At 42.0% G+C, this 21,280-nt stretch overlaps 2 protein-coding genes across 2 annotated transcripts in view; both read right to left on the bottom strand.

The window, feature by feature from the left end:
• Positions 1-10,461, bottom strand: part of LOC112575001 — a 20,509-nt gene extending 10,048 nt beyond the window's left edge. The window contains exons 1-5 of the mRNA XM_025256482.1: positions 9,948-10,461; positions 9,468-9,606; positions 7,918-7,980; positions 6,950-7,000; positions 6,135-6,445 (exon numbers count right to left, since the gene is read on the bottom strand). Of these exons, the coding sequence (XP_025112267.1) occupies positions 6,135-6,445; positions 6,950-7,000; positions 7,918-7,980; positions 9,468-9,606; positions 9,948-10,025 (642 nt within the window). The 5' untranslated portion in view covers positions 10,026-10,461. The remainder of the gene's footprint in view (positions 1-6,134; positions 6,446-6,949; positions 7,001-7,917; positions 7,981-9,467; positions 9,607-9,947) is intronic.
• LOC112575004 overlaps positions 1-21,280 on the bottom strand; it is a 23,503-nt gene extending 2,223 nt beyond the window's left edge. The window contains exons 1-8 of the mRNA XM_025256485.1: positions 20,651-21,280; positions 20,340-20,463; positions 18,647-18,785; positions 18,341-18,403; positions 17,647-17,697; positions 16,779-17,089; positions 16,587-16,691; positions 15,572-16,107 (exon numbers count right to left, since the gene is read on the bottom strand). Coding sequence (XP_025112270.1) covers positions 15,604-16,107; positions 16,587-16,691; positions 16,779-17,089; positions 17,647-17,697; positions 18,341-18,403; positions 18,647-18,785; positions 20,340-20,342 — 1,176 coding nt within the window. The 5' untranslated portion in view covers positions 20,343-20,463; positions 20,651-21,280 and the 3' untranslated portion in view covers positions 15,572-15,603. The remainder of the gene's footprint in view (positions 1-15,571; positions 16,108-16,586; positions 16,692-16,778; positions 17,090-17,646; positions 17,698-18,340; positions 18,404-18,646; positions 18,786-20,339; positions 20,464-20,650) is intronic.

Genomic DNA, 21,280 nt, shown 5'->3' with positions numbered 1-21,280 from the left:
TGCAGTACTTAGTGAGCTGAAAAAAGAAGCAGAATGCCTTTTAGACAGAGAGACATACAGTTAGATAGACAGGCTGACAGACTGATACACAAACCGGCTATGAACACTATCAAAGACAGTTTACCACACCGATCTTACCAGAGCCAAGCTTTTGTTGGCGAGTCCCAGGTCATAGTAGATCAAGTTATAAGAATAGTTTGTGTTGCTGGTGAGCCAGGGAAAGACCTTTTCATGCAGGTCCCTGATGACACCCTGACTCTCATCAAAATGGTCCTCTGAGGCCGCCGTGAGGAAGACGAGGTCGGCGGGCGGCACCCGGGCCCCCAAGGAGCGCAGCACCTCAAGATGGCGGGAGCTGACGTTGTACTGGGTGCTCACAAGACGATGTAGTCTCGCCCTGGGCGGCAGGAAGGTCGTGTTACAAGCAGGATCCACACAGGGTCCGCCATCTGAGAGACAAACACCTGAACTAACACCTCATATGATCACTTTCACATAGGTAGGAATAGATTATTTCTCTATATATGAGAGTCATGTCAATAAATGTTCCCTTTTCTCAGGGAGGAGACAATCTTCACCATTCATTTGTTGAGTAGATATCATTACGTTTAAATAAAAATCATTTATACACAGGCATCAAGTCTCCTACTTTAAATGTTAAGCATAAACTCAATGTGAGTACTATTTCTAAAAATGTCGTTTTCCTCACTAAAATCATTATATGTTTTACCATCCTAGGCATTTAAGCATTAATAAATTAGATAAGATAATTGTTATTAAAGTATCATTAGAGCAATAAAATATTGGGTTCCCAGTCACTTAATCCCCAGACACTTCATCCCCGACACTTCATCCCCTAGACTTTTAATCCCCAGACACTTCATCCCCAGACACTTAATCCCTAAACTAAATCCTTAACTATAAAAATTATGAAGTCAGCGAAAAATTTAATTGAAATTCAAATTCAAATCATGCTATTAACTTCAACGTCATTTGAACATCTACAACATTAGTTAAAGTTCATATAAGTTAGTAAATTTAATGTTCTTCAACAATATGATATGAAAATTGTTCTTGAGTGTCGGGGATGAAGTGTCGGGGATGAAGTGTCTGGGGATGAAGTGTCTGGGGATTAAAAGTCTAGGGGATGAAGTGTCGGGGATGAAGTGTCGGGGATGAAGTGTCTGGGGATTAAGTGACTGGACACCAAAATATTGCAAATTGTCGACACCAAACGCAACAAATTTGTAACAATTTTTGTCTGTACCTGTAAAGCAGCCATAGTCCACATACAAAGTCAAAAAGAAATCGGAAATGGATTTACATAATTTTACTTAACAATATTTTCTCATTCTTTGTGATCTTGATAGTAAATTAAAAGCTTAAGTATGGCGGCTTAATGTACCTTTATTATCACAAGTCCTGTTGGCAAAGTATCCTTCGGCAGGTTTGTAAACTAAACAAAAATTAGATTGATATTGTTATTTATGCATGATTGAGAATCCATGTAGTCTTATTTTCTAAATACTTATTGCTGTTCGTATGTTTGCATGATTGTGTGCATACATGTGTTAGTATATCTGTATGCTTGTGTTGACGTGTGTGCAGGCACCGATCACATAGGTTTATTCTACTTTCTGACTGTGTGAATGTGTGAATACACCGTTTTGAATACGTGCTTGAAGGAATGTCTCAGTGGGTTTGAGTGTACGAGTTAAAAAATAAAACATCAGGACTAACAGAAAACAATAACGAGGTCACAAACGATTGTAAAAGTTCATGGGTCACAAAAGTCAAAGTAGCACATTCATATTAATGATTATGACGACGATATGGGGAAGATGATTATAAGGAGGATGAGATGGATGATCGTGATAAAGATGTTATTTATCTTTTACAAAGTCACCTTTCCATCTTTGAAGATACATGCTGATTAAGTCATTGTCGTATTCCGCACTGACAATATCATCTGAAATATGTATAATATATTTACAAAATGAATACTGCAAGGAATATACTTTCGTTTAGAGCATCTTTGGATTATTTGATTACTAAAGCGTTATTTGTTCTTATTATGTCGTGAAATGCATTTAGACATTTTAATCGTTTAACTGCTTTCAATTTGTCATGGAATAAATGTATTTCATTGAAGGCAAAACCTGTTAGTAAAGATAGTTTAGAGCGAGGTTTGCAAAGACTGACACGTTTCAATACTTACCTTTAGTTTGTGGTGTTTGAAAAGACAACCAAGGCCGAGGAATACCTGTGCCATTAGTGTAGGTCATAAGGGCAACATATGTAATCACTAGAAGAATGAACATCAGAAACAGCTTTCTTTTTCTGTTCATCTTTGTTGCCTGAAACAAATATGATTCGCGAATCAAATATTTGGAAGATGTTTACAGTAGTTTTCGACACAGAGGCAAAGCAAAAATATTTTTTGTATTTTTAAACAACTGTCGCGTAAAACATCGAATCCGACCGCTCTTCAGTGCAAAACAAACGACATGCACACGTGAGAACAATACAAATACACTTTTAATGAAGAAAATTTAAAAAATAAGAGAAACAAGTCTGGGAATTAAAAATTCCCCTATGGGTCGGGGACAGAGGTAGACATCTACGTTTACCCAGTCTCATTCCCCTCTTCTCTCACCGTCCGACCCTGAAAGGCCTTCCCTACGGGAAAGAACTACGAACTACGAACTAACTCTCAGATGAATGTCTCTTCCTCTTCGACCAATGTCTGTCACCTCGCCTTCCGCCGACTTCTAAGTGTGACGGTGAGGATAGTGTCCCTTACACACGTGTGTGTGACCATCGGCCTGACTGACTTTTGCGACTCACAAAGTTGTAGTTTGCCAACTACGATATAACAATCCACCACTTGCTGTGCTCTCAATCGCCAACAGTCCAGAGCAAAGTCGGGCTTCACAGTCCGTTGACCGCTGTGTCTACAATGGTCCACCGCCCACAGCTACATCCATTGCTCGCACAGTCCGCCCTCACGACAGGAACGATGAACGGATGTCAACACTGAGGGAGCCGAAGACAGAGGTCGCAGCTGAAAACGTTTTTCCCCTAAAAAAAATGTCGTCCTGACAGTTTTTACCTCCTTCTCTAAACAACCTCTCAAAACATTACTTTCTACAATCAGCCGCCATCGACTTCCTTCTCACCTTTGATGACCGCTCCTCTCCATTTCTTTTTTCTTTTCACGTGCCCCACGTAAAAAAACAAAATTGCGTCAGATGATAATGACGCAGCAACCCCCTCCTCCCCTCCAGAACAATATAGATCAGAGAGGGTATAACGTCTCTGTATGGATATAGTATATTTTTTTTTATAAAAAAAGATTGTAGGTGGTTTAAAGATTTCCAGCAGTTCAACTAGGGTTTTCCTTAGCAACGGGTGTTTGTACTTGTTTACACTGTTCTAAAGTGTGCATGACGATAACATACAGCACGCTACATCATTTGGAGTAACAACAAGTACATAACAATGACTAGCTGTGTGACTTAGTGCCTCGCTTGTCTCAGAGAGGAGAGTCAGAGAGTAGCCAGGAGGACTAGTGTTTCAGTAGGAAGGGGGAGGGTTGTAAGACATTTTGTGTAGTGGAGTTTACTAAACAATATAGCGACCTCGTTGTCAGAAATCTGGAAGAGTTCATTTTTAGCGAGGGGAAGGGTGGTGTAGTGAGTTGTGGTACGTCTCATTCATGTACAGTCTGACGTCTTGTGTGCGTCATTTGTTCTTCGTCACTTGAAGCAGAAAATGACGTCATGTATAAAAAGTAGTTTGTGGTGGAATAAAGCCTCATGGGCAATGAGAATAAGTAAAACTGGTAGAAAATCTGAAAACGATTAGTGAAAATAGAGAAAGAGAAGGGGAGTAATGAAGGATGGGGTGGTGCTGATGGGGCTGCAGTGTCAGAAGACTAAAGCAGAATATGAATTCTTTAGTGCAGGAGAACAAAGCTAGATTCCTCTGGTGTCCCCAAGCGTCTTACGTTCCCTGTTAAAGGAGAGAGGGATGTAATGCGGTGTGTCAAGCTGGTGATACATTACCTTCCTTCCACATATATAATGAATAGCTATAATTGGATAATAGGAGTTCACCTTTATTTATTAATATTTATAGTGATAGTCACAATAACACAGGTTAACACACTAGTTAGAATCTACATTTCCATTTTAAATTTTAAAAGTTTGTACCTTCATTATACATCATGTATAATGTATGATTATAATTCTACTTCAGTAGACGTTCACCTTTATTCAGTGACATTTAGAGTAATCGTAAATTAAAAGTCGTAACAAAATAAATATACAACAAAAAGGATGAACTCTCTGAGCTCATTAAATTTGATGGGGACTACCGACGTTGTGACCTCTTCTGTCTTATTGAAACATGGCTAACAGATGAGAAAACATTCGAACTAGAAGGATACACAACGATTCGATTTGACAGGAATGCACAAGCGACAAATAAGCATGTAGGGGGAGGCTTGTGTATGCTTGCAAATGAGAATAGTACACCCCGTCCGCCGCTGGGTAGATCGGACCACAACATTGTTCATCTGCTACCCACATACAGACAGCTCCTTAAAGGTGAAAAGCCAACAACTATGTATTAGGACTTGGACAATTGAAGCGACTGAGCTACTCAGAGGGGTGTGTCTGATGCAACTCTCGCGCTTTTAAATGCTATCCCACAACACTTGGACACTTCTGGAACCTATGTTCGGGTCCTGTTCATGAATTTTTCAAGCGCCTTCAAAAATGTGTGGGTCGTCACTAAGGGGGATTCGTAATCAGGAGGTCTTAGTACAAAAGTTTTTCTATAATTTTAAAGTAAGAAAGTGAGTCAAATCGACGAAGATAAAAGGGAAGAGAATAATTCTCCTGCTTTGGAGGATATCGTTAATAGGTTTTATAAACAAATTCCGTAATCAAGATTATTTAAACTGAGTTAGGAAAATACTTTACTTTGTCGTCTCTCCAAATATAAACATTGTTGTCAGGAACTACAAGGTGTGACAGTTTAAAGTCAAACAGTGTAACAAGAATCACACCTAGAGCCGCCTGGTCAAATCTGTGGCACACACTATAGCCTCGTTTGTCACCATGACACGGTAGGAGTTTTCTCCAGTCATCCCCTGGATAAACACATCTCGGGGCAAATGCACAGGCGACCCAAGGATCCAGTACAACTTTGCTCATCAACGGCTCGTTCTTGACCACAAAGAAGTTTGCTTCCACCTCATAGAAGGGGGCGAGGAGACAGGCTTCAGTGTGAAAATACTGCAGCATCACTGGCATCACGTGTCTCGGCATCATCCAGCCGTCGCGTTGAATGAAAAATCCGTCGGCCATGACACGCTGGATGATGAGGCTGACATCACCGGACTTGAAGCGGACCGAAGCATCCATCCACATCAGTAGCTTGGAGTGCGAGCTGTGCGCCTGTGTGAGGTAGTGTAAGGGAGACAAACACAACCAAGACAGTAGCATGCGCGCCTTACTCATAGTTAAGTATTTAAGAGGTCGCTCTCTTTTTAATTGCTTTAAGAAGCATACAATATCTGTGTTCTGACAAGTTTCATAAAGAGACGATTTTAACAGTTGATCATCGGTCCTGCTTCTGTAAAGTACGAAAAGAATGGAATATTTTGCTCTGTAATAATTTCTAAGTTAAAACAAAACCTGAGCAGAATCTAGTTGCTGCTAACCATTCGTCTAGAAAACATAAGACACTGCAGTAACAACAGTTATAGTTTTATCGACAGATGTGGTGGCTGGATGCAATAGTCAATTAACGATACAGGCAGCAGTACGAGGCTTATTTCAAACACACTGATAATTTAGAACGGTGATTAATGACAACTTGAAATATATATTTAATATTGGGAGAGACAGATGCTGACCTTCACAAGTAAGGGCTTCCACTGGTACGTTCTGAGATTCTTGAAGACTTCAGGTAGCGACTGGAATGGGAAACTCAGCACGTGACATCTGCAGTACTTAGTGAGCTGAAAAAAGAAGAGAATGCATTTTTAGACGGACGGACGGACGGACGGACAGACAGACAGACAGAAATACAGGCAGACAGACAGTTTAGCACACAGATCTTACCAGCGCCAGGCTTTTGTTGGCGAGTCCCAGGTCATAGTAGATCAAGTTATAAGAATAGTTGGTGTTGTTGGTGAGCCAGGGAAAGACCTTTTCATGCAGGTCCCTGATGACACCCTGACTCTCATCAAAATGGTCCTCTGAGGCCGCCGTGAGGAAGACGAGGTCGGCGGGCGGCACCCGGGCCCCCAAGGAGCGCAGCACCTCAAGATGGCGGGAGCTGACGTTGTACTGGGTGCTCACAAGACGCTGTAGTCTCGCCCTGGGCGGCAGGAAGGTCGTGTTACAAGCAGGATCCACACAGGGTCCGGGATCTGAGAGATAAACACCAGAACTAACACATCACATTATAACTGTCACATAGGTATTAATAGATTATCTCCCTGTAGATGAAAGTCCTGTCAATAATTTTTTTAATTACATAGCATTAACTGGACATAAAAAACATTTAATTATTACATCTTTAGCACTTCAACATAAATTAGCAAGCGGAGATAACTGTCATTAAAGTATCATTTAAGCAACAAAATATTTCGATTATCTATAATAATGTCACCTAAACTTAGCAGTCAGTATTAAAACAGAACAATTAGCAATTCCGTTAACAACTCAATTGAGAATGATAATCGTCTTCATAGAGGGGAAGACTATTCATATTTTGGCCCTGTCAGAATAACAGAAAATTACTTTACCGAAAATGATATCAAGTTGGTAAAAATATACCAAGCTTACATTTAGGTAATTTTACTTAAAATATTTTTTTATTCTTGATTACCTTAACAGAAAATTAAGAGCTAACTTATCTTTGCATGTTGTACCTTTATTGTCACAAATCCTGCTGGCAAAATGCCCCTTGGCTGCATTCAAAACTGAAAAGATAGACATTTCCAGGCAAGATTAAGAATTCATGAATTGGACTTTTCTAAATTCTTGTGACTGTTTGTACGGTTGCGTTGTTGTATTTGTATACCTGTATATCTGTGTCCAGGTGTGTGCATTCACCGAGTATGTATATGTCACAACCTCGTGATCTACAGTCCGGGGTAGAGGGGATGGGTGGGGTAGTGTCGAACGTCTCTTCTCTTAACTTACTAACGTCTACATCAGGGATGCCCAACCTACGGCCCGCGGGCCATATCCGGCCCGCGAAACTTCTGCCCACAGTACAGGAAATCAGCAAGTTAATAATAAAAAAACCGAAAATAATATTTAAAAAAAAAAAAAAAAAAAAAAAAAAAGGGAAGAAGAAGTATTTACCCCTACGTAGGGGCGTCTCTCAATCTTTCGATAGATTTCAGTCTTGATTTTTGCGGTGAAGCGGCCAGTGAAAAGAGTGTCGGAAATGGAAATGGCCCGCAGGCCGAAAAAGGATGGGCATCACTGGTCTACACTATTCATACTGGAAACGTCTGTGGCCGGAGGCCAAAAAGTGATTGTCCTTCCTGTCTTAGTGACTCCTGGTGTCGGAGTTGTCCTGCTTTGATGCAGCAGGGGAGATAACATTCCTACACTGCATTCTATATCATTTATCTTAACATTTGGTAGTCTTGGGTGTAGGAGTTGGAAAATAAAAAACAGTAAGGTTCATAGGGCTAATGGAAATAATTAGTTAGGTCAGATACAATAGTAAATGTTAGACGGTCAAATAATTAGAATAAAACATTTAAATTAATGATTATGACGAGAATGATGATGTTTATGTTGACGATGACGACGATGATGATTATTGTTCTGACGATGAGATCAATGATCAAGATAAAGACGTTATTTATCTTCACAAACTCACCTTCATATCTTTGAAGATACAGGCTCATTGTTTCATTGTCGTATTTCACACTCACGGTATGACCTAAAACATTATAAAAGATACACAAAATGTATATTGTAAATATTATTTTCATGAAGATCTTTGGACCACTTTGTCGCGTGTCATGATTTCGTCTAGGTCTGTATCTCTTTCAGCGCGTGGGGACGCTCCTGCATTGGAAAGGTAGCTCACAGCAGACGACAGTCAACGTTTGTTTTCAGGCTATTTTTGTCGGGTTCGCGGGAAGAGGTCAAGGCCTTCGCCCGTTGTCTGTAGCAGCACCTGACGTCACAGTCTTGCTATGTCACGTGAGGTCTGCTCGAGGGCTGGTCGCTGCTGGTGGGAGATTTGTTACCAAGGCGCTGAGTAGAGCGGAGAGTTTTTTGAGAAGACGGCTGGAGTCTGGGCTGTGACATCTAGTGTCTACGGGAGTGTGCTTCCGTTTCTTCTCGGGGTGACCGTCGGTCGTTAGCAAAAGCCGTGTGGGTGAGTGCATATTTTCCCCATTTTTTTATGTTTGGTTTTGGATGAGAGGCTGCACACGCCTGAGCGTTGGGATAAGCGAGTATGTGTTTACTCCTTATGAGTTTATTTTTGTATGTGTGTAATTTAGGGCTGTTTCATGTCTTGGTTTAAGGTGGTCATGGAGGGGGATGTTTTCTTATTTTCTCCGGTAGCCTTTTAGTGACCGTTGTTCTTTTATTTATTTCAGGCTTTTTGTGTATGTCCGGGGTGCACGCCCTTGGTGTGTATTTACTGTGTACTTCCTGTGTATACGTGTTATGCGTGCGTGCCTTGTGTCCTGGCTCCACGCCCTGTTGTTCGACGAGCATTCGTCTGAGATATAATCAACCTTTCTGCACTTCTTCATTTGTGACGTCTACGTCTACGGGTTCTACGCCTGCATTCAGAAAGGGAACTGTACTGTGAACAGCTCCTGAGACTGTGTACTAAGCGCCTCAAGCCCCTGTTCTGTGTTAAGAATTAAAGACTCAGGGGAAAAATACGTTTAACTGACTGTACTGGGCCGCGGTGCGCGGGTTGTTGTTTTTTTTAATTTTTTACTGCTGTGTTACAATTTGTGCGCGTTTGCGCTTTTTTGTTCGTTTTTTTTTGTGAGTACTCGCATCGGGTTTTTTTTTCTTGGTTTTATTAGGTATTTGGGTGTTTGGGTATTTTTTGGGGGATTAAACTTCGTATTTGTGTCGTTTTTTTCGTCTTTGTCATGGTCTTCGCTTGGGCACGGGTTCGAGAAGGAAGTCGCATCCTGCCTCCGGCTGAGTGACTGAGTGTGTTTGGCCTGCTGTGTGAGTGGCATTGTTCGTGCTCTGTTGACGCTGGGGGGGGTGGTACGCGACACACTTGATCAATGAATCATAATTTCCTGTTATGCCGTGCAATGCATTAACATTGCAATGTGTAACATGAAATAAATAAATTCATCAAAGGCAAAATCACTTAATGAAGAAAGTTTAGAGCTTGGAAACCTGACAGATAAGTGAACAGCATCCTGATGTTTAAATACTTACCTTTATTTTCTGGTGTTAGAGAAGACAACCAAGTCACGTGAATACCTGTGATGTCAGTGTAGGTCACAAGAGCAACAAGTATAATCACTAGAAGAATGAGTAAAAAGAACAGCTGAACTTTTCTGGTCTTCATTGTTGTCTGAAACAAAAATGCTTCCTGAATAGAAAAAAATAGTAAGATGTACACAGAATACATTCCGACAGTAATAAAGCAAACAACTTCCTTGTTATTTTCAAACAATCAATATGGAAGAATATAACATCATCAAACGAGTTATCAATCAAGTCACAGGACACCGGAGATATTAAACACGTATAATAATGACCAATATTATAGTATAGCCTCTAATGGTTAGCACTATATAAGAATTCTTCTTCCCAATTTCGCTATAAGGTCGTCTTCATGATCAGTCATTGAAAAAAAAAAATTTTCATCAAAGTTGATAAATTACTGATTTTGAGTTCTCAAGTGTGACCTACCTGGACAATGGCGGTGACGAAAGTAAGAGGATTGAGGGAGTGTGCGAGTGTTAAACACAAGGAAGCATAGCACTGCATGCAGGCCCTGTGTAATCCTGTGTATCGTTGTCGTGGCCTGACTCTGATTTACATCCTTGAGCACAAGTGCTATCAAAACATTTTTTAGTCACTGACAAGTCCACAGACATTGCCAATCGACCCATAAAGAACGTTTTTTGGTGACATGTGTTCTAACGCAGCCGAATGTGCATCACGTGTAACATTCTTTCCTTCTACACAGTAGCAGAGACAAGCTTATCCACTCATTTTGTGCATCTTTTTTCCCCTTTGCCCTCCTACAGACCTCACCAGGCTAGGTTATGACCTGATCAAGATTAGAAACACAACTGTAACCGACCCTCTCGCCCAGTGGACTGTTTTGTAAAGCCTTTCAACCATAGTTTCTAACAACAATGTTAAGATTTGGAGAGGTAACAAAGTAAAGTATTTTTCTGTCATAGTTTAAGTGATCTATATTTCCGAAACTATTATCAGTATTTTGGCAACTAAGGTGACCAGACCCGCTTTTGAGCTCGTGTCCCGCCTGCTCATAAAATGTCCGGGAAGGACGCTAAATGTCCCGCGTTTTGGCAAGTCCATCAATGTATGTAAAAATCTGATTACCATTCACTGATTGGCTCCTAGCACGTGCCGCTGGGTACTGAACCAAAATCACGTGGATCACGGAATGGTCGTGGGAGGCGATTCTTCCTTACCCAGAATGGCTCGAATTCTTCATCCCATACAACTAAAACATTTAACTCGAGGTTACACTATACTACCATTCTAAACAATGTTCTCCAATTCACACATCTTTCTCTCACGTGTTTCCAACTTCGAAACCTACGTAATTACTATTACCATTTCGCAAGAAATAACAGAAAAAGATATCATTAATACAATTCCATAAGTAATAACAGAAAAAGATGTCATACCTCACGAGGTTAATCCAACAACGGGTGAGCACAGCGCAGCAGCCAGCGTCGATGGACATCACCCTGCTATACACAAAGCTTCACTCCAGGCTATACGCGTTTTTGAGTGCTTTCGATGTAAGCTTGATAAAACCTATTTATTTTAGTTTATCTATATCATCAGGACCAAAAAAATACATATCCTGGGGAAATGCAGTTGAAAATTTCAACTTTCCGTGTGGTTTGTGGCGATGTGCTCACTTCATGTGGCGAATGACGAAAGCTGCCGCAATCATACATGGCAAGATGAACTCAAGGATAGCACAGTGTGCGTTGCTTGCTGTTATCCTTTCAAGTCTTCTTATGTATGCTGGAGATGTCGAACTAAAAACTGGACCTCTTAACGGCGAGATAATTCATGCTTCTCATACAACTGACCAGACGACGATTAACTGTGGCTCAACTGATACTTCCATCCCAGACATACCTGTCTCTCAAAACTCCGCACCTGATGACGAGTAACTGTGGCTCAATCGACACCTCGATCCCCGACATGCCTGTCTGTCAACATCAGACGACGAGTAACTGTGGCTCAGTTGACCCCTCGATCCCGGACATGCCTGTCTCTCAACACCTTGCTGCAAGTGCTAACAAACACCACACCCAGGCCGGCCCTGTGTCAGAACAACCCACTATCCAAAGCATCTCTTCCACTCTTGCCGTTCTGTCTACTTCTGTGTAACATTCTTTCCTTCCACACAATAGCAGAGGCAAGCTTATCCACTCTGGGTTTTTTTTTTTCCTTTGCCCTCCTGCCCTCAGACCTCTCCAGGCGTGGTGATGACCTGATGAAGACTACAAAGACTACAAAGACTACAGAACTGTAACGGGCCGTCTCTCGCAATGGAATGTTTAGTTAAGCCTTTCAACGCCACTAACACAACCACTTGCATCCATACAAGCAAAAGTTGTAATGTAAGTAATAATGAAATGTAATTAAGGTAACGAGGCCAATCGTGTTAAGTACCCCCCATTATGAGATACAGACAGTGTCCTTCAGGCCGCATTATTTACCTCGAAAGAAGGTAGAAAAGCAACTAAGTGAGGGCAACGCAAGGGAAGCATGGAGGGGCCTCAACACCATGATGGGTAGAGAACAACAGACACAAAGAGTAAAGTGTGATGACCCAGTGACATTTGTTAATGAGCTCAACACTTTCTACGCGCGGTTTGATGTGAGAGATTTCAGCAATGAAGCAGAAAATATCTGTTCTTCACTGTCGGCAGCCACTGTCACCGTCTGTGAGGGAGATGTTATCAGAATTCTCTCTCATGTAAACCCTCGTAAAGCCCCTGGACCTGACCACGTGAGAGGCAAGGTACTCAAAGAGTGTGCTAGTCAGCTGAGTGGTGTTTTTACCAGACTTTTCCAGCTCTCCCTTGACTCTCATAGTGTCCCCCGCGTGTGGCGAACATCAACAATCATACCAGTGCCAAAGAAGCCTCATGCTACAAACTTGAAAGACTTTCGACCTGTGGCTCTCACGTCTGTTGTGGCCAAGTGTTTGGAGAGGGTTGTGGGAAGATTGTTAATCCCCACCATGGCTGATGGCCTGGATCCTTTGCAGTTTGTCTACAAGCCACGTAGGGGTGTGTCTGATGCAACTCTCACGCTTTTCAATGCTATCCTACAACACTTGGACACTTCTGGCACCTATGTTCAGGTCCTGTTCATGGATTTCTCAAACGTCTTCAACACAGTCTAGCCACACCTTCTAGTAAAGCGCCTACTAGACCTGGATGTAAACACTGGCCTAGTTCTATGGATCCAATCATTCCTGCAGGACCGACCACAGAGGGTGGGTCTCAGAGTTCCACCGACAGGTACTTGTTAGGAACAGGAGGTTGTTGCCCCTGTCTGTTGTTAGTCAGGGATTATAGCCCTTACCAGTATGAGAGTGTTTTTGTTGCGTCGCGGTTAGCGTCAGAACCCGACGTCATTCTATGACGCAATTGGAGAGGGACGTAACGTGAAAATTATTTCGAAGGAAGCAGACGGCTGTGGGAGTTAAGAGAGGCGGACTGAAAGTGTGTGGTGTCCGCTTTGGATCTTATGTGTTGATCCCAGGGAATATATTCGTGGTATTCGCTTTGGATCTTGTGTGTTGATCCCAGAGAATATATTCTTAGTCGTCGACTAGGTGTCTGCCAAGTCAGCACTTACTCTTATTAAGAACCGGAACGTGTATGTGGTTTCCCCTAAAAGTTTTGTTTGTGGATATCAGCCAAGTGTTACCAAGACTGCACAACTTCTGGACCAGGGAAAGGGAGGAATTTACCAGGACGTTTTATTTTTGCGTTGCTCAGACGTTCTCTTCAGGCAGTGCGGTGTGAGTAACTAAGACTTTAACGAAATATTCAAAAACATACGACAACTTTGATTTACAGGCCGCGGCGTGGAAGACCTACTGACTTTGTTATAACCTTATATAGTTCGCAGTATCGTGTGTGTGAGTTTAATGTTGATTGATATAAAGATTTGTTGCCCACGACAAATCTTTGTGATTTGTGAATGAAAGAACACGTAATGGGACGTGTGCGTACAGTGAGTGAAAGTGTAAATCGAAAGCGTCCCTGACAGTACTATAGGGGCCAACAGCTCGTCTGAAGGAGTAAATCTGTCAATGGATGGAATGATTCTTTCAGATGAGCAGATCCTCAACACGGGTACCCCTCAGGGATGTGTGCTTTCCACCATCCTGTTCTCTGTATATACAAATGAGATTACTATCAACAGTGCTGTTCTCAAACTTGTGAAATATGCAGATGACATGGCCCTTGTGGGCTGCCTGAAAGACGAGCAGTCCCTATCACAGTACCTGGCCTGCGTGGGGGAACTGAAGGAGTGGTTTGACCGCAGCTTTCTGGAGCTGAACGTTGAAAAAAACGGAGGAGATGGCCTTTGGAAGAGCATACGAAGGACGAGATGACACAACCTCTCTCTCCCCACAAATCCAAATCAAGCGACAGCTGATGCAGAGGGCTGCTGTGTTCAGGTACCTTGGTACAGTGATCGACGGGAGGCTCTCCTTTAGTGATCACGTGAACCAAGTGTACAGACAGGCCCGGCAACGGCTGTACCTTCTGAGGAGACTTCGCAGTTCAACGTCAGCTCTGGTGTGATTGAGACTGTGTAAAGGGTCTCTTGTTGAGAGCATCCTCTCATTTAACATCGCTGTCTGGTATGGTCTACTCCTCGTCAAAGACAAGGCAAGGCTGGCCAGAGTCATCCACCAGGCCAATAAAATTATTGGTAAATCACAGCTGCCACTTTCTGACTTGTACCTTCATGCAGTCAGAAGGATGGCACATAACATCATTTCTGACCTAATGCACCCCCTCCATCACAACTTCCAGCTTTAATTGTATAATAGGAGTTCATCTTTATTGATTGATATTTATAGTGATAGTCACAATAAGACAAGTTAACACACTAGTTAGAATCTACATCTCCATTTTCAAATTTTAAAAGTTTGTACCTTCATTATACATCCTGCATAATGTATGATTATAATTCTACTTCAGTAGACACTCGCCTTTATTCAGTGACATTTAGAGTAATCGTAAATTAAAAGTCGTAACAAAATATACAACAAACAGGATGAACTCTCCGCGCTCATTAAATTGTATGGGGACTACCGACGTTGTGACCTCTTCTGTCTTACTGAAACATAGCTAGCAGATGAGAAAACAGTCAAACTAGAAGGATACACAACGATTCGATTTGACAGGAATGCACAAGCGACAAATAAGCATGTAGGGGGAGGCTTTTGTATGCTTGCAAATGAGAATAGTACACCCCGTCCGCCGCTGGGTAGATCGGACCACAACATTGTTCATCTGCTACCCACATACAGACAACTCCTTAAACGTGAAAAGCCAACAACTTTATGTATTAGGACCTGGACATTTGAAGCAACTGAGCTGCTCAGAGACTGCCTCGAGGCCACTGACTGGGATTTGTTCTTCACTAGCTGTGGAGACGACCTGGACTGTCTGGCAGACACAATCACCTCTTACATCACCTTCTGTGAAGAGTATGTCATCCCTACCAACCAGATCTGCAGCTATCCCAATAACAAACCATGGCTGGGTAAAGAACTGAAACACTGTCTCAATGAAAAGTTAGCTTTTATGCAGGGAGACAAACAGAAAGTGAAAGAAAAAGAGAAGGAGTTCAGGGCAAAGGCAAGAACAGCTAGAGTGGAATACAGAAAGAAGGTAAAAAAGCAACTGAGTGAGGGCAACGCAAGGGAAGCATGGAGGGGCCTGAACACCATGATGGGTAGAGCACAACAGACACAAAGAGTAAAGTGTGATGACCCAGTGACATTTGTTAATGAGCTCAACACTTTCTACGCGCGGTTTGATATGAGAGACTTCAGCAATGAAGCAGAAAATATCTGTTCTTCACTGTCGGCAGCCACTGTCACAATCTGTGAGGGAGATGTCAGAATTCTCTCTCATGTGAACCCACGTAAAGCCCCTGGACCTGACCACGTGAGAGGCAAGGTACTCAAAGAGTGTGCTAGTCAACTAAGTGGTGTTTTTACCAGTCTTTTACAGCTCTCCCTTGACTCTCATGGTGTCCCGCGAGGATATAGTTAATATGTTTTATAAACAAATTTCGTAATCAAGATTATTTAAACTGTGTTAGGAAAATACTTTACTTTGTGGTCTCTCCAAATATAAAAACTGTTGTCAGGAACTACAAGCTGTGACGATTTAAAGTCAAACAGTGTGACAAGAATCACACCTAGAGCCGCCTGGTCAAATCTGTGACACACACTATAGCCTCGTTTGTTACTAGGACACGGTAAGAATTTTCTCCAGTCATCACCTGGATAAACACATCTCGGGGCAAATGCACAGGCGACCCAAGGATCCAGTACAACTTTGCTCATCAGCGGCTCGTTCTTGACCACAACGAAGCCTGATTCCGTCTCATAGAAGGGGGCGAGGAGACAGGCTTCAGTGTGAAAATACTGCAGCATCACTGGCATCACGTGTCTCGGCATCATGTAGTTGCCGTGTTTCATGAAAAATCCGTCGGCCATGACACGCTGGATGATAAGGCTGACATCACCGGACTTGAAGCGGACCGAGGCATCCATCCACATCAGCAGCTTGGAGTGCGGGCTGTGCGCCTGTGTGAGGTAGTGTAAGGGAGACAAACACAACCAAGACAGTAACATGCGAGCCTTACTCATGGTTAAGGGTCAAAACCACAGTATTTAAGAGGTCACTCTCTTTTTAACTGCTTTGAGAAGCATACAATATCTGTGTTCTGAAAAGTTTCATAAAGAGACGATTTTAACAGTTGATCATCGGTCCTGCTTCTGTAAAGCACGAAAAGAATGGAATATTTTGCACTGTAATAACTTCTAAGTTAAAAGAAAACCTGAGCAGAATCGATCTAGTTGCTGCTAACCATTCGTCTAGAAAACATAAGACACAGCAGTAACAACAGTTATAGTTTTATCGACAGATGTGGTGGCTTGATGCAATAGTCAATTAACGATACAGGCAGCAGTACGAGGCTTATTTCAAACACACTGATAATTTAGAACGGTGATTAATGACAACTTGAAATATATATTTAATATTGGGAGAGATAGATGCTGACCTTCACAAGTAAGGGCTTCCACTGGTACGTTCTGAGATTCCTGAAGATATCAGGTAGCGACTGGAATGGGAAACTCAGCACGTGACATCTGCAGTACTTAGTGAGCTGAAAAAAGAAGAGAAAGCATTTTTAGACGGACGGACGGACGGACGGACGGACGGACGGACGGACAGTTTAGCACACAGATCTTACCAGAGCCAAGCTGTTGTTGGCGAGTCCCAGGTCATAGTAGATAAAGTTATAAGAATAGTTGGTGTTGCTGCTGAGCCAGGGAAAGACCTTTAAATGCAGGTCCCTGATGACACCCTGACTCTCATCAAAATGGTTCTCTGAGGCCGCCGTGAGGAAGACGAGGTCGGCGGGCGACACCCGGGCCCCCAAGGAGCGCAGCACCTCAAGATGGCGGGAGCTGACGTTGTACTGGGTGCTCACAAGACGCTGTAGTCTCGCCCTGGGCGGCAGGAAGGTCGTGTTACAAGCAGGATCCACACAGGGTCCGCCATCTGAGAGATAAACACGAGAACAAACACATCACATTATAACAGTCACATAGGTAGGAATAGATTATCTTCCTGTACATGAAAGTCCTGTCAATAAGAGAAAGCTGGGTTCAAGTGGCTCAGAGAGGTGGCGAGCTTCCCACTTTGTTTAATTACATAGCATTAACTGGAAATATAAAAAAAATTAATTATTATATCTTTAGCACTTCAACATAAGTTAGCAAGAACAGATAACTGTTATTAAAGTATCATTTAAGCAACAAAATATTTCAATTATCTATAATAATGTCACCTAAACTTAGCAGTCAGTATTAAAACAGAACGATTAACAATACCGTTAACAACTCAATTGAGAATGATAATCGTCTTTGTAAACGGGGAGACTTTATTCATTATTAAATTTTGGCCCTGTCAGAATAACAGAAAATTACCGAAAATGATGTCAAGTTGGTACAAATATACCAAGCTTACAATTACGTAATTTTACTTACAATATTTTTTTTTCATTTTTGAGTACCTTTAAAATAAATTAAGAGCTAACTTATGTTTGCATGTTGTACCTTTATTGTCACAAATCCTGCTGGCAAAATGCCCCTTGGCTGCATTCAAAACTGAAAAGATAGACATTTCAAGGCAAGATTAAGAATTCATGAATTGGACTTTTCTAAATACTTGTGACTGTACGGTTGCGTTGTTGTATTTGTATACCTGTATATCTGTGTCCAGGTGTGTGCATTCACCGAGTACGTATATGTCACAACCTCGTGATCTACAGTCCGGGGTAGAGGGGATGGGTGGGTAGTGTCGAATGTCTCGTCTCTTTACTTACTCACTTCTACACTATTCATACTGGAAACGTCTGCGGCCGGACTACAGTGGAGGCCAAAAAGTGATTGTCCTTCCTGTCTTAGTGACTCATGGTGTCGGAGTTGTCCTGCTTTGATGCAGCAGGGGAGATAACACTCGTACACTGCATTCTATATCATTTATCTTAACATTTGGTAGTCTTGGGTGTAGGAGTTGGAAAACAAAAAACAGTAAGGTTCATGGAAAATAAAACAGCACGGCTAATGGAAATAGTTAAGTCACATACAATAGTAAATGTTAGACGGTCAAATAATTAGAATAAAACATTCAAATTAATGATTATGACGAGAATGATGATGTTTATGTTGACGATGACGATGATGATTATTGTGCTGACGATGAGATCAATGATCAAGATAAAGACGTTATTTATCTTCACAAACTCACCTTCGTATCTTTGAAGATACAGGCTCATTGTTTCATTGTCGCATTTCGCACTCACGGTATGACCTAAAACATTATAAGATACACAAAATGCAATGTAAATGTTATTTTCATGAAGATCTTTGGACCACTTGATCAATGAAGCATAATTTCTTGTTATGCCATGCAGTGCATTAACATTTTTTTTATCATTTTCAATTTGTCATGAAATAAATAAATTCATCAAAGGCAAAATCACTTAATGAAGAAGGTTTAGAGCTTGCAAGCCTGACAGATAACTGAACAGCATCATGATGTTGAAATACTTACCTTTATTTTCTGGTGTTAGAGAAGACAACCAAGTCACGTGAATACCTGTGATGTCAGTGTAAGTCACAAGAACAACAAGTATAATCTCTAGAAGAATGAGTAAAAGGAACAGCTGAACTTTTCTTGTCATCATTGTTGTCTGAAACAAAAATGCTTCGCGAATAAAAAAAAATAGTAAGATGTACACAGAATGCATTCCGACACAGCAATAAACCACACAACTTCTTTGATATTTTCAATCAATATGGAAGAATATAACATCATCAAAGGAGTTATCAATCAAGTCACAGGACACCGGAGATATTAAACATGTATAATAATGACCAATATTATAGCCTTTAATGGATAGCACTCCATAAGAATTCTTCTTCCCAATTTCGCTATAAGGTCGTCTTCAATTCTCCCTCAAAATTCTTACAGTTGCGATAGTTGCGAGTTGGTGTTGATTAGTCAGAGAAAAAAATTTATAAATTACTGATTTTGAGTTCTCAAGTGTGACCTACCTGGACAATGGCGGTGACGAAAGTAAGAGGATTGAGGGAGTGTGCGAGTGTTAAACACAAGGAAGCATAGCACTGCATGCAGGCCCTGTGTAATCCTGTGTATCGTTGTCGTGAGCACACGTGCTATCAAAACATTTTTTAGTCACTGACAAGTCCACAGTCAGGCCTTTGCCTCACTCAGGAGCACATGGAAGGCAAAAAACATCAGCCAGAAGATCAAGCTGAGAATCTTCAAGTCAAATGTGATCAGCACCCTCCTTTACGGATCAGAATCTTGGAAGATGACCAAAACCATCAGTAACAAGCTTGACGTCTTCCAAAACAGATGCCTCAGGCGCATACTTAACATCTTTTGGCCAAACACCATCACCAACGAAGAACTCCACCGAAGAAGTGAAACCGAGTCCATCACCACGCAGGTTCAACGAAGGCGTTGGCGATGGATTGGACATGTGCTCCGCCAGCAGACAGCAGACCTTTCCAGAGTCGCCCTACGATGGACTCCAGACGGCGGAAGAAAACGAGGCCGCCCAAAGGAAACTTGGAGAAGAACAGTGGAAAGGGAGATGAAAGGAAAGGGCTGGACATGGGGTCACCTAGAGCGTGTTTCAGCCGATCGACATCGGTGGCGGACTCTGGTTGAGGCCTTATGTGCAACCTGATGCACAAAGAGGAATAGATAGATAGACAAGTCCACAGACATTGCCAATCGACCCTTAAAGAACGATTTTTGGTGACATGTGTTATAACGCAGCCGAATGTGCATCACGTGTAACATTCTTTCCTTCCACACAGTAGCAGAGACAAGCTTATCCACTCATTTTGTGCATCTTTGTTCCCATATGCCCTCCTACAGACCTCATCAGGCTAGGTTATGACCTGATCAAGATTAGAAACAGAACTCTAACCGACCCTCTCGCCCAGTGGACTGTTTTGTAAAGCCTTTCATCCGTAGTTCCTGACAACAATGTTAAGAGTTGGAGAGGTAACAAATTAAAGTATTTTCCTGTCGTAGTTTAAGTGATCTATATCTTCGAAACTATTATCTGTATTTTCGCAACTAAGGTGACCAGACATCCCGCTTTTGAGCTCGTGTCCCGACTGCTCATAAAATGTCCGGGAAGGACGCTCAATGTCCCGCTTTCTGACAAGTCCATCAATGTCCCGCTTGTATTTAAAAATCTGATTACCATTCACTGATTGGCTCCTAGCACGTGCTGCTGGGTGCTGAACCAAAATCACGTGGATCATGGAATGGTCCTGGGAGGCGATTCTTCCTTACCCAGAATGGCTCCAAATCTTCAGCCCATACAACTAAAACATTTAACTCGAGGTTACACTATACTACCATTCTAAACAATGTTCTCCAATTCACACATCTTTCTCTCACATGTTTCCAACTTCGAAACCTACGTAATTACTATTACCATTTCACAAGAAATAAAAGAAAAAGATATCGTTAATACAATTCCATAAGTAATAACAGAAAAAGATGTCATACCTCGTGGTTAATCCAACAACGGGTCAGCACCGCGCCTCAGCCAGCGTCGATGGACACCACCCTACTATACACAAAGCTCGACTCCAGGCTATACGAGTTTTTGAGTGCTCTACATGAAAGCTTGAGAAAACTTATTTATTTTAGTTTATCTATATCATCTGGACCAAAAAGTTGTAAACTGAATTGTGTGTTGCATATCCTGTGGAAATGCCGTTGGAAATGTCAACTTTCCGTGTCGTTTGTGGCGATTTGCTCACTTCATGTGGAGAAGACGAGAGCTGCCGCAGTCATACATGGCAAGGTGAGCTCAAGGAAAGCACAGAGTGTATTGCTTGCTGTTATTGTTTCAAGTCTTCTTATGTGTGCTGGAGATGTCGAACTAAATCTTGGACCTCTTCACGGCGAGATAGTTCATGCTTCTCATACAACTGACCAGACGACGAGTAACTGTGGCTCAACTGATACCTCGATCCCAGACACAACTGTCTCTCAAAACCTGATGATGAGTAACTGTGGCTCAATCGACACCTCGATCCCCGACATGCCTGTCTGTCAACACCTGGCTGCAAGTGCTAACAAACACCACACCCAGGCCGCCCGTGTCAAAACAACCCACTATCCAAAGCATCT

The sequence above is a fragment of the Pomacea canaliculata genome, linkage group LG11, assembly GCF_003073045.1.
Source record: "Pomacea canaliculata isolate SZHN2017 linkage group LG11, ASM307304v1, whole genome shotgun sequence".
Classification (NCBI taxonomy): Eukaryota; Metazoa; Mollusca; class Gastropoda; order Architaenioglossa; family Ampullariidae; genus Pomacea; species Pomacea canaliculata.
The sequence above is the reverse complement of the archived record's forward strand: the minus strand, read 5'-3'. Positions and strand labels throughout refer to the sequence as shown.